General features: G+C 34.0%; 1 protein-coding gene across 1 annotated transcript in view; it reads left to right on the forward strand.

Moving 5' to 3' along the window:
- Positions 1-14722, forward strand: part of CNTNAP5 (contactin associated protein like 5) — an 880169-nt gene that overhangs the window by 748552 nt on the left and 116895 nt on the right. The window contains exon 19 of the mRNA XM_027854715.1: positions 1091-1318. Coding sequence (XP_027710516.1) covers positions 1091-1318 — 228 coding nt within the window. The remainder of the gene's footprint in view (positions 1-1090; positions 1319-14722) is intronic.

A 14722-nucleotide genomic window follows, 5' to 3' on the forward strand; every position in this document is an offset into this window, starting at 1 on the left:
CTTTCTTTCTTTCTTTCTTTCTTTCTTTCTTTCTTTCTTTCTTTCTTCCTTTCTTCCTTTCTTCCTTTCTTCCTTTCCTTCTTTCCTTCTTTCTTTCCTTCCTTCTTTCTTTCTTGGGAGTGAGGAGGCAAAGGGTCATGTTCTAAGGCTAATTACTTTTTCAAGCTCTGTCCATAACTGTCACATTCTCCTTCCAGAATTTCAAGTTTGGGATCTACCAAAGTAAAAGTCCAAGGGCTCTCATCTCATTTATTTACTGTACATTAAGCAAGGCTCTGAACATGTATAGAAGTGATTGTTTATAAATAAATTTATAGTATGGAAAGCTACTTTATTGGCATCTATAAACCTACTTATAGGACTATTTCTTCAAAATTTAGTCCAGTTGGTTGGTAATCCATGCATATTCTATTGCATACATAACTATTCCACGCATACTTAAGGCACTATAGAAGTTAATTGTCAGTATCACATAGATTCTTTGCTGTTACCAGGCTTGTTCCCTCCCCACCCAATTTGCATAAGTTATAGGATCCTTGTATAATAGACTTAGAGCCAGAGGAAATAGACTTTGGTCATCTGATCTGGCCCTCAGGTCCTCAAATGTTATGTTTCTGCCAATAAAAGACATCTTTCATTGTTGCATATTTCAAGCATATTCTTGAAAAAGCATAATTCATATGCTTTTGCATTTTCACAACCAACTCTTCCACATAACAGAAAAATAGCAATAATAATTCACTTTTATAAAGTACATTAAGGATTACTAATCTCCTTCTTGACACTAAAAATGAGAGTGTGACAATATGAATATTATATTCATTTTACAGCCAGGGAAAGTAAAATTCATAGCAATTCAAACACTTGTTCATGGTCACACAGATTTTAAGTGTCACAACAGGCCTGTTGACAAGTCCAAATCTCTTTTCACAGCACCAGACTACCTCTCAGTACCCTAGTGACAAATTTTAAAGAATTTGTAATTCTCAATGTAGTTATTGTAATGGAAGAAACATTTGTAGAGCATTTATTCTGTGTAAAACACTGGACTAACTAACTCTACATGTAATGCCACTCTTGTGTTTTCCAGAGGTTTCTGCAGTTTTTGAAGCTGATACTTCTATTACCTATGTTTTCCAAGAGCCTTATCCAGTGACCAAGAATACAAGTCTTTCCTCCTCAGCCATTTATGTAGATGCTATGCCATCATCCAAGGAGAATATTGCATTTAATTTTTTGACGGGCCAAACACCCAGCCTTCTGCTGTACATTGACTCTTACTCTCAGGACTACTTGGCTGTTCTTCTCTGCAAGAATGGTAAGTGTTAAGACTATGGGGTTGGATGGATACCAACATGGTGCTAGAATGACAGTAGGTGCCCTCTGGAATTCTCATTAATCGTAATTTGAATTTAGTTCCCTTGATGTTGCCTACTTTCAGACAAAAGCAGCTAGGAAGAATTAAGCTTTACGGTTCACAAATTGGTATTCAAGACGACAACTACTTCAGTGCTGAAGTCTCAAGTACTGCAACCTTAATTTGACTCAACTGTAGAATAGTAATCTTTATTATTTATTCCATGCTGGAGCCCATTAAGTGTCAAGGAAAAAAAAATCCTAAGAATAGCTGCAATCTTGTGAAGACTTTTGGCCACAAATATCTTGTCTTCTTTATTGAAATTTTTTCTCCTGGGTCTTGTTTTGGGGAAAATAAAAAGCTAATGCACAATTAAACAACATTTATAGACATATAGTCCCCATCATAGAAAGTAATAAATACTTGTGTACTGTCAATTGTTCTAGATGATATCTGAAATCCTATGTTCATTTCTGAGAGCCATATATTGGGGGGGGAAACTTTGACAAAATTACATCTAGAAAAAGGAAACCAAAAGTGTGAGGAAGATAAGTAAACTATTTCCTAAAAGTAATAAATTGTGCCCATTTATCCTTTCCTAAAAGAAATTTGTAATCTATTTACTATTTTTAAGACACTGTTCCAAGCATTGTAGAAGATAAACAGAGAAATATGATATAGGACATGCCCAGAGAAGATGAGACAGTGGGGTTTGTAAAAATATATCTTCAAATGTTTGGAGAGCTTCTGTGTTGAAGATGACCATTGGATCATAAGATCCTAGATTTACAGCTAGAAGAGACCTTAGTGTCCACTGAGTCCAAATGCCTTTTTGACAGGTAAGGAAACTAAATCTGGTATAGGTTAAGTGACTTGGTCAGGAACCCTCATGTATTAAGTGTCTGAAGCCTGATTTCAGTGTAGGTCTTCCTGACTCCAACCCCCTAGATTTTTCTGTTGAACCACCTAGCTGCCTCAATGACTTTTTCTAAATTGTTCCAGAGGACCGAATGGTTGGACACTACAAAGAGTGTTATTGTTGTTGTTTTTTTCTTAAGCAAGAAAGAATGTTATAATAATTAGGGCTGTACAAAAATGGAATTGTCTCAAATCAAGATCCTTATAGCAAGAAGACTTTAAGCAGAGACTGGCTAACCATATGGTAGGAATGTTTTAAGAGTTATATCTTTACTGAATTAGATATTGGGCTAGATTAACTTTAAGATCTTTTCTAATTCTACAAATTATTTTTGTCATTTCATCCATTTAAAATGTTCTGATATTCATCTTTTACTTCATATCCTCAGTACTTAGCATAGTACCTGACACACAGTAGACACTTAATAAAGGGTGGTTGATTGACTTCCTAACTATATCAGAATCTTATATAAATACCTGGGAATAATGGTATATGGAATTAAGGATTTAAATTTACATCTCAATGGAATTTATCTCATGCTATTAGATTCTCATTTAAAAGCTAATGCTCTTCAAAGTTGCTTAAAAAGGTTTCTGGACATTGTTCTATTTTATATGTTAAGGATGTTTGTCAAAGTGTTTTGATATGCCTTGATGAAAACTATTTTAATACTCCAGTATTCAGTGTTAAGTAATGAGTAATAGATCAGGAGTGATTAGAATGATTGAAATCTTATAGGGTATGGGGACAAGTTCTTTCTCTTGAGGTTTATAATGACAGAGATAAATGTTCATTTCTGTTAAGTAGAGTAATTGTAATTCAACCTATATTTAGGAGAAGGGTCAGGAAGACCTATGAAATTATTTCTAGCCCTTGGATTTTGTGTGCCTGTCTCTACATCCATGGAGACTCTCCCCGCTTAAGAGCCTATATAGCAAATACTAACCAACCTGGTATGTTTAAAAAAATGATATCTTTTGGTTTTCCACCACCTTCATTTCTAAATATGCATGTCCCCACTTGTAACAGGGTAAAGAAGAAAGATTAAAAAGAAATCCAATCAACAAAACCAACACATCAAACAAGTCTGACTATATGTAGTTTCCCAACTCTGCAAAGAAAGAAGATTTTTTTTTATCCTAGTGGACTGTTTAGTAATTTTAATTATACAGCATTTTATTTCCTCTTTTTTTTTTAAAAAAGTTGTTCCTGTGATTGTCTTACGCTGTTATGGTTATTGTGTTCATTGTTTAGATAGGCCTGCTTACTTCATTTTGCAGCAGGTCAAATAACTTTTCTGCTTTATACAGTCTTCATATTTATAATTTCTTATGGTTCAGTAGTATTGTATTATATTAATGTGCCATAGTCTTTTAGCCATTCTCTACTCTTTAGATATCTTCTTGCTTTCCTTCCTTTGCTACTGAAAGTACTGTTACAAATATTTTGACATTTATAGGACTTTTCTTTCTATCTTCATACTCTATAGGTTATATGCCTAGCAATGGAATCTCTGCATCAGTGGGAATAGACATTTTCAGTAATTTTATTAGCATAATTTTAAATTATTTTTCAGAATGGTCAGAACAATTTGTAGCTTCAATGTGGTGTGCTCTCTAGAACTCACTAGAAAATAGTGCCTAATATGATGAGGAGCTATATAAAATATATCATATGAAGAATGATTAAAAGGACTATAAGGATGTGTATTCACTTCTTCATTTCATTCTTTCACTCATTTAAAAACTTTTTTTTTTGACTAGGCAATGGGATTAAGTGACTTGCCCACGGTCACACAGCTAGTAAGTGTTATGTGTCTGAGGCCAGATTTGAACTGAGGTCCTCCTGACTCCAGGGCCAGTGCTCTATCCACTGCGCCACCTAACTGCCCCCTTCAAAAACTCTTTAATGGGTATTTGCTATGTATCAGAAACTGTGCTAGGCATGCAAGTATAGAAACAAGACAGTCTTTGCACAGAGAAGTAAGTTGATAAACATTTATTAAGTGCCCACTATGTGCTAGGCACTGTGCTAAGTACTGTTGTTACAAAGAAAGGCAGAGTTCTTATTCCCAAGGACCTCAGAGTCTAATGAAGGAGAAAACATGGTAATAACTGTTTTTGAACAAATTGTATACAACTAAAATTGGAAATGATCGACAGAAGAAAAGAACTAGAAGATAAGATATGGTGAGCTACATAAGAATTGTCTTCAAATTCTGAGAGTAGAGCTTCCAGCTCCAAAATGTCTCTATTGCCTATAGGTAGCTAGGTAGCACAGTGGATAATAGAATGCTGGGCCTACAGTCAGGGATATTTGAGTTCAAATCCAGGTCCAGAAACTTATTGACTGTGTGACCCTAACCAAGTCATTTAACCTCTGAAAGCCTCAGTTTCCTCAACTGTAAAATAGCACCCACCTCACAGCGATGTAGTGTGGATCAAATAAAAAAAAAAGTCTATAATGTGTTGGCACTATGCCTTGCATATATGCTTTGTTTGTTCCCTTTCCTATGCTTAAAAAAAAAAGTTAACTTCACATTGATACACAAAATTCCAGTAAGTAGAAATTATCTCTTTTAAAATGCAAACAGTTTGATGTTATTGCTTTCTTTACAACTTCTTGAGGTGAATTAACCTAAGGGAAGAGATGTTTTGATGAGGCAGGATGAAAAGAGGATGGAAAGTCTTAGAGCATAATGTATTTAGGTAAATAATAAGAATAGCAGTAGTAGTAATAACACATTTATATGACACCCTGTGGCTTACGAAGTGCTTTCTTCACCACAAACCTGTGAGGTAGTGCAAATATTATTATTCTCATTTTGCGCAGAAGAAAACTGAGGCTCAATTTGGTGAAATTATTTGTCCAGTGTCACACAACTGTTAAAAGTCTAATTCAGGACAACTCTGGGCTTTGGATTCTCAAATCAGACTGTAGTTTGGCTGAGGAGTTACAATGAGAGACTTTGGTGGCATGGGGGCCTTTTTAGCCTGATGGGTAGGATAGAAGAAGTGAAAAGAGGTGAGAGGAGGGGAAAAATGTGAAAAGCACATTAAAGACAAACTTCACTTGAGTTTTGACCTGAGCCATCCCCGTTGTCCTCAAAGTTCCTAGGTACTTGTGAATACAAGCAAAATGTTTTATTGACTGTATGTAATTTTGTTTCTATATGCTTTACATAATCTATGAAAAGACTTTTGCTGAAATCAGTTCTATTTTGTTCTCTTTCATCATCTGTCCCTCTTGTTTTCTTGATGGTAAAGATAAGACTCAAAATTAGTCCATATGTTCCAAGAACACTACTTAACAACATACCATCTTAGTGGAGAAGCAGGACCAGAATTTTACTTTGCTTTACTATAGAGATTACTCAAATGTTATCTAATCTCCCACTTTACTTCAGCCTTTTATTTATATCAATAGTATTAACACATACATTTACAAGACACCTTGTCTACCTTTGCAATCATGAGTACATTGGTGAAAATAATGTTGAATGGGAGCACTTTCCATTTTTAACACACCTGGCACTAAGGAGATAGAGATAAGGGGAAATCCAGTATTGGAGTATCTTCAAATCCACTGCTCAATAGCTGTTTACCATTGCCGGGCCTGACCTAAAAATATCTCAAGCTGCAACTCTTCAAAATTTAATATCTCTCCTCTCCTACTCTGAAACTAACAGGTGCCCTAGCTATGCAAAGAAATGGTGCTCCTTATAAACAGTGGAGAAGACTATTCAGTAAACACCTTAGTTCTCCAGAATAACAGTTCCAATCACCTCTGCCTGGGTGGTGTAAGTTTTCTCAAAGAAACATTTTCTGAAATTTGAGATTTTTTTTAAAGCTAGAAATTCAATAAACATTCATTGAACACTTACCGTGTGCCAGGCACTATGCGAAGTATCAGAGACTCAACACTGGTCCTACTCTCAAGATCACATTATTTGAAAAAAAAAATATATATATATATATGTATGTATGTATGTATATGTATGTGTATGTATATATTTATTGATAGCTTTTGTTTTTATATCTCCTAAATTATCTCCTGAATCTTGCTCCCTGACTGCTCTACCCTGCCCCTTTCTTGTAACACTCTGTCATTTTACCTTCATCTCTTAAAATCCTATTATCCTTTGTCACTACATGTCATGCACATGTCACCATGTCACTGCCTTCCATAGGCCTTTTCTGATTTCCCCAATTCATAAAACTTCACCAGTCATTATGTTATATATGTGCATATATATATCCCACATTTATATACATATATATATATAATATCCCACATTTACTTAATTTTGAACAAGCAGATAAAACACTAGACCTGGATTCAAGAAGATATGAGTACAAATCTAGCCTCAGACACTTACAAGCTGTGTAATCCTGGACAAGTCGATTAACAGCTCTCTGCCTTAGTTTCCCCATCTGTAAAATGGGGATAATAATAGCACCTAACTTGTTGTGAAGATCAAATGACAAAATACTTGTAAGTTGTTTCTGATTGAGTAATCCATTGAGGTTATGATTAATGAGCTTATATTTAAAAAGGCCTTTGAAGATCTCAGATAAAAATGGAAAATAAATACAAAGAGATATTAATATAAAACAAATTCAGAATATTTTTTTTCATATAGTGAGCAACATGACTAAACCAATTAAGGGAGAGTGGATTTTCAGATTTGGTGCTAAAATTAAAATTAGAACATAATAGGTTAGGAAAACAGTCAAAGTATTTATAAAAATCATTTTTCTCTGATCAAAGAAAAATTTCATCCCCCTTTTAAGGATCACTTGACTTGCAGACACCTGTATCTTGAGATGTGGAACACATTTATCAGAGAGCCAAAGCTCTGGTTTCAATGATCTCTGTGCAGTTTTTTGCTTTGGGAAGTTATGCAGAGACACTGTAAACTCATTATTCCTTTCTTCTCCAGTGTTCTAGGTTGATAGCTGTCACCCACAGTAACCTAGACTCTTGAAGTGCAGAGATAGAGACAGGGTAATCACATTCAACAAAAGCTGAGATGAATGCTGGTAGAGCGTGTTTGGTTGAAAGGGGAAACATAACACTGAGAACAAATTCTTAGTAATCAAATAGCATAAAAAAACTTTCCGTATTAAATTATCTGTACACCTAAGAAATTCAGAAAGAATTTCAGAAAATTCAGAAGACCCTGAAGGTTAGCTCTTTAATTTAAAGGAATATCTTTGATACTTTGTAATTTTGTAGGTGTGGGGTACTCCTTCCACTGATGAAAACCATAAACCCTCTACAGCTAAGTATTATTGTGAGAATAAAGTAAGATAATATTTGTCAAGCACTTTGTAATTTTAAGATATTATGAAATACTCTGATTGATTTTTTATTTATTCATCTATTCATTTATTTATTTGCTTATTTAATGAGGAAATTTGGCAGAATTTAGGCTCATTGGATGCTAAGTAAATCCCAACATTTTCAGTCACTGTGTGTTGATTTTCTCTCTCTATTTTTTTTATTTTAAATTTTTTTGACAGACCCTCTTTCCTTATCCTTTGGTGGGATCTAAGAGTAGAATAATAAGCCCAAAAACCTGACATTGGAAATGAAAAGTACAACAATAAAAATAAAAGAAACAGTGTGAGGAATTCTCCTGTGCAGTTTTTTATTTCAAACTCAGGGTGGCAATAACTAAGTAAGCCTCCAGTGTCGCTCAGCAAAGGGCAGTGACATTTGTCAGGCTTTTCAATAAATTGGCAGCGAAAGAACAAATCCGAGGAAGGTGTGAGATAAATTAGCACACAGCTAAATGTAGTGGGAAAATAAGCATTCCTTTTGTAGCTGAAATATTTTTTGATAAAGTAATAATCCACTGTAATCTCCCTCTAGCTTTAAGTAACAGCTGGTTTTTGTGCCAGCAGTTTAATTTTGTCGCCTGCCCTTGTCTTACAAATATATTTAGTGGAGTCTGGAATATCATTTTGCACTGAAAGCTTAAGCCTTTGTCATGCTAAAGCCTAGGACTGGCAATAAATCAAGGGCAAAGTGAAAACGAATAGAAATAGCCAGTTGAGAAACTTATTTCCCCAGAGCTAGGAAGCATTCTTCTCATGCAAGTAGGTGTATTGCATCAGTCATGCCTTCTCCTTAAGTGCCCATGTCGTAATGATATTGACTTATGACTACAGAGTACCCCTTGTTGGCACTGTTCCAATATGCTTAAGGAGCATCTATGAGAAATATGTACTTAGAATACCATCATGAAAATATACAACCCTAGTGCTTTTCCCTCAAAGATCATTATTCCCTGGAAATCGTCCTGAAAGCCTCACCCTGAACTTCTAATCTTTGCCCTATTTGTGTCTGGCTCATTGGTGAGTGACTTTCTAAAGGTTCATGGCAGCGTTGACAACAAAAATTAAAGTAAAGGTCAATGGAAAGATTAAGTTAATTGCCCAGTTGGCTATTGCTGAGAAAGGGAGAAGCTCCTGGGGTTCTTGTTGAGAGAGAAATTCAATTTTCATCTTTTGACCTACATAGCTACACAAGATGCCCTCCCTGGAGAGTAGGAGTTCCTTTAATAAATAGTTAGATAACAAAGACAGAGTGAGTCTGCAGCAGGTATACAACTTTCTTCCATTACAGTTCAATAACTAGATGAGAAAAGACAATTAAAAGTCTAGTAAAGAGAGTGAAAAGTAAAAGTGAGAAGAGGCCCAGAAAGGAAAATAAAACAAAACAAAACAGAAACAAAACGTACAAACAAAAAACAATGGCAATAGAAGAAGCGGGGTTAAAAAAACTAAGACTAGAAGCAAACAATATTACAAATAATTATTTTTTATCTAATACTTTGTTGGCAAAGAATTTCCTTGTATGGATTTTGAAAGTTTCACTCTCTTAGTTTTACATGTGAAGTAACTGAGGTTAAAGAGTTGCAGTAAAATGTCCACAGTCAACACCTAATAAATGTCAGAGCCATACAGGAAACCCAGGTATCCCCATTCCAAGTGTAATCCTTCACCTGCAAGATGAGAGGGTTACATTAGATGGACTTTTATGCTTCTGTCAAATCTAGATCTTATGATTCATCATGCCTAGTGACTTCAGCATCCATGTGGTTAAATCTTAAGACTTCATGTTACATTTTCTTGCTCTCTCTAACTCCAATAAGATTCATTTCTGCTCATTACTCAAATCTGTAGTCCTTCATCACAGTCTCCATCTACCTCCTCATTATTGAAAGGTAAGCAAAAAAAACATACATTAAGCGAACATAGTTATGGAATATTGGAATATTTTTTAAATGTGTAGAATAGATTTCACCTACTGAACTATAGGTGGTTGTGATTGTCTTAATTATAAATTCTTCAATGTTAAACACTGAAATTATACCTCTTCACCTCCTTCCATCTTTATTTTATTACTTTTGTCACCATGGTTTTTTTTTACCACTTTAGATATATTTTAATTTCTGAAAGTTATTTCTCCGTTAAGTTTATATTAAATACAATACAAAATAAGTTTTCAGACAAATATAATAGCATTTCAAATTATTAATATGTATTATCATTTCATTTACCCATAATCTCTGATATTTAGGTCACATGTATTTCATGTATTATTTTTTACTGCTACACTATATTATTTTGTCAATACAATGATACTCTGAAAATCCACGATATCCTTGGTGTAAGTTCTCCTTCCACCAATGATTTGGCAAGCTCTTAAGGGCTGCCATGACTAAAATATTTGTCATTTGTAGCCCAAAGTCTCAAAATGGAGGTTGTATGTTATCAAGTTAGAAAGCTTTTTTTTTTTTTAATGTGTGGAACAGACAATGAAATGTATGCGAGCTCTGATCTTTTCATTAGAAAATTTTGGAAGTTATTGTTTTCATTAAATATATTTATTTTCTTTGTAGGATTATACTTAGCTTTTCTGGGTCAGTTATCATTGGTTGGAATTCTAACTTCTTTGCCTTTTGGAATATCATATTCCAAGTCCTCCATTCCTTTATAGTGGCAGCTTCTAAATCTTGTGTGACCCTAAATATAGCTGTATAATATTAGAATTGTTTCTTTCTGTATGCTTTCAGCATTTTCTCTTTGCCTGGGAGCTCTGAAATTTGTCTGTGATATTTCTTAGAGTTTTCATTTGAGGATCTCTTTCAAGACAGGATCAATAGATTCTTTCAATTTCTATTTTACCCTCAGGTTTTAGGATATTAGGGCAGTTTTCCTTTATAATTTCTTAAAATATCATATCTAGTTTTTTGTTCTTTGATCATGGTTTTAAGGCAGTCCAATAACTCTTAAATTGTCTCTCTTTAATCTGTTTTCCAGATCAGTTGTTATTCTGGTGAGATATTTCACATTGTATTCTATTTTCCATTCTTCTGATTTTGTTTTATTGTTTTTGATGTCTCATGCAATCATTAACCTCCACTTGCCTAATTCCAATTCTTAAGAAATTTTTTTGGGGCAGCTAGGTGGCATAGTGGATAGAGCACCAGCCCTGAAGTCAGGAAGACTTGAGTTCAAATCCAGCCTCAGACCAAACACTTGATACCAGCTGTGTGACCCTGGGAAAGTCACTTAACCCCAATTGCCTTAAAAAAAAATGGAAGAATGTCAATGTGAACAATGGTACCAAGAAAAAGACAATAAAATGAACTTTAAAAAAAAAAAGAAATTTTTTTCACTGAGTTTTTGTGTCTCTTTTTCTGTTTATCTAATTTTGCTTGTTAAGGAGTTATTTTAATCAGTGAAGTTTTGTATCTCTGTTACTATTTGGTCTGCTTTCCAAAGTGATATTTTCTTCATTTTTGGGGGCCTCTTTTGCCAAACTTTTAATTCTCTTCATTATTTTCTGGCATTGCTCTTATTTTCCAAGTTTTTCCTCTGTGCTCTTATTTTATTTTATTTTTGAAATTATTGTTCTGCCCTTTCTTTAGCTCTTTCAGAAATTCTTGTGACATTGTGTCTAATTCACATTTTTTTTCTTTCAGGCTTTGCTTATAGCTATTTTGATGTTGTTGTCTTCTGAGTTTGTGTCTTGATATTTCCTGTAAGCATAGTAGTTTTTTTTTTTATGGTCAGGTTCTTTGGTTGTTGTTTGTTCATTTTTCCATCCTATTTTTTGAATTTTAGCTTTATATTAAAGTTGGTTTCTGCTCACCTTGGGCATCAGGTGGGGTGGGGAGCACTGTCCCAACCTTTAGGCTTTTTCGTATTGCAGTTTTTAGAGCTAGTTCTGGGGGGTTAGAAGTTTTTGACACTTCCAAGGTGGTGTGATGCAGGGAGAGGTGTTTCCTCTATTCTAGTCTGTAGTCTTGTCCCTACCTAGGAAGAGACATTAATCCCTTCCAGCTACAAGCACTGTTGCTTTTCAGGCTCTTGCTCCCTTGAAACCACAACTGATTCTCTCTGACCTGTAACTGTGATCCAAAAGTGTATATGGACAACAGAGTTGCCAGACGGCACCAGGAACTGCACCCAGTGCCAACACAATGTACCCTGCAATCTCTTACTGATCATTTGCCCAATCCCCTTACCATCTCTGGGTTGAGAACTCCTAAAGTTGCTGTCACAGCTGTGTTCAAGGACCACAGCTGGTATTGTTATCAAATGGACGACATGGCCCTGGACCAGGCCCCACCTCAGTATCATAAACCTCTCCTTCTGACCTCCTGAGCCTGAAAAAATGTTTTACCCCAACCTTTTGTCAGAGAGTTTTGACCAGGTTTTTCTGAAACCATTCTGTTCATCATGTTTTATAGCACAATAATATTCCATCAAAATCAAATACCACAATTTGTTTAGCCTTTACCCAGTTGATGGACATCCTCTCAATTTCAAATTGTTTTCCACCAAAAAAAAAGCTACTATAAATATTTTTGTATATATATGTCCTCTTAAAAGTTTCAAGTTCCAAATTCTCTCTCTCCCTCCTGCAACTCCTTTACCCATTGAGAAGAAAACCAATGTGATATAATTTATCTATGTGAATTCATGCAAAACATAATTCCATTTTAGCCATTTTACAAAAGAAAAGACAACCAAAAATCCAAGAAAAAATAAGGTGAAAAGTAAATAGTATGCTTCAATCTTTACTCAGAGTCCATCAGTTTTCTCTTTTCTCTGGAAGTGGATAATATTTTTCATTATGGGTTCTTTGGAATTTTCTTGGATCATTATCTTGATCAGAATAGATAAGTCTTGGTGCTAGGCCACCTTCCTTCACAATTTTTTTTCTTTGATTCCCTTGATATTCTTGAACTTTTGTTCTTCTAGATGAATTTTGTTATTATTTTTCTTAGCTCTATAATTCTTTTAAAGTTTGATTGGTATGGCACTGAATAAATAAATTGACTTAGGTAGAATTGTTATTTTTATGGTATTGGTCGTCCTAACCATGAGCAATCGATATTTTTTCAGTTGTCTAGATCTGTCTTTATTTGTGTGAAAAGTGTTTTATAATTGTATTCATATAGTCCCTGGCTTTGTCTTGGCAGGCAGACTCCCAATAATTTTACACTGTCTACACTATAATGAAATTTTTTTTCTATCTCTTCCTGCTGGGTTTTTACTGGTAATATATAGGAATGTCCATGATTTATGTGTGCTTATTTTATATTCTGCTACTTTGCAAAAGTTGTTAATTGTTTTAACTACATTTTTAATTGATTCTATAGGGTTCTCTAAGGATACCATCATATCTTCTGCCAAGAATAATAATTTTGTTTCCTAATTTCCTATTTTGATTCTTTCAATATCTTTTTTTCCCTTGTCTTAATCCTATAACTAGCATTTCTAATACAATATTAAATAATAGTAGTGGTAATGATCATCCTTATTTCACCCCAATTTTATTTGGAAGACTTCTAATTTATCCCCATTACAGATAATGCTTTTTCTTGGTTTTAGATAGACACTACTTTTCATTTTAATAAAGACTCCATTTATTCCTATGCTTTCTAGGTTTTTTCTCCCAATAGGAATGTGTATTGTATTTGAGGAGCTACCTTTCATAATTATAGATAGGGTAAGTAATCATGACCCTCAATAGATAGAGAGGAATATCTGATATAAAATTTTAAATTTTGATTACTTAAAAAAAAATTAAAGCTTCTGCACAAATGAAATGTGATTAAAATTAGAAGGGAAATAGTTTATTAAGATAATATATTATCAGCAAGACTCTCTGATAATGCTCTTATACCCACGATGTATCAGGATCTGATGCACATTCATGAGAGCCATTCCTCAATAAGTAAATGTTCAAAGCACATAAATAGGCAATTTTCATAGGAAGAAATCCAGTCTATCTATAGATAGATGACAAAATGCTCCAAATTATTCATAATTAGGTAAATGCAAATTTGAGGAACTCTGAAATTCCACCTCACACCAATCAGATTCACAGAGATGTTTAGAAAGGAAATTATAATTGTTGTAGATGCTGTGAGGATTCAGACATACTATTGCACTGTTGGTGGAGCTATAATTTGTTCTAATTGTTTGGGAATATGATCTATAACTATGCCACAAAATTTATTAATCTTTGACTCCTCTTTGATGTAATAATGCCGCCACTAGATATATACCCCAAAGAAGTCAAAGAATACAGAAATGGAAGCATAGCATAAAATATTGATATAAGACCTCGTGATTATAACAAAGAATTAGAAACAAAAGGTCCACGTGTTATTTGGGAAAATTATTTTAATTATTATGGTATATAATGAATACTAGCCTTTTTTGATATGTGAGTTAGTTTTTTTCTGAATTTTTGTCCCTCTCCCCCCCGCCAAACACATATACTTTTTTTTTTAAATTTGTTATTATAAAGGATGTTTCTTTGGGAGGGAGAAAGAAGAAGAGAAGATACATTGGGAAATATAGATGATGTAAAAATGTCAATAAATTATTTTAAAGAACATTAATATAGTTTGTTAAAGCCTATAAATTGTTTTTCTTTCAACAACCATGTGAGGCAAATTTTATCTTGTCAGATCTGTGTTGCAAACAATCTATGCATGCAAGAAAAGAGGAAAACATGGCCACTGGACTTGAGGAACTTATAAACTAGTTAGAGAAACTAGATTAAGCTTGTGAAATTATTATAGAACAAATCATTTGCAAACAATTATAACACTAATCATTCATCATTCTCCATTAATTGAAGAATGTCCCCTAAAATAAACTTCACTTGGCAATACTTTGCCAGTCTTCTCTTTATTGAATGTACTTGAAAGGCATAATTTGAACACATTGTTTGATTCAGACATTCTATTACTAATAGCCTTCTCCGTTGTTAGTTCAAATTAGACGTATATTTTGTATATAGATCAAGGTTTTCATTTAGACATTATTTTGTGGAGTAATATATGCAAATATTCTCATAAAAATAATGGAATAGTTGCTCCACCAACTAAAAGGCAGAGGATTAATTAT

Source organism: Vombatus ursinus, unplaced genomic scaffold (assembly GCF_900497805.2).
Source record: "Vombatus ursinus unplaced genomic scaffold, bare-nosed wombat genome assembly UNPS02010548.1, whole genome shotgun sequence".
In the NCBI taxonomy this organism is placed as follows: Eukaryota; Metazoa; Chordata; class Mammalia; order Diprotodontia; family Vombatidae; genus Vombatus; species Vombatus ursinus.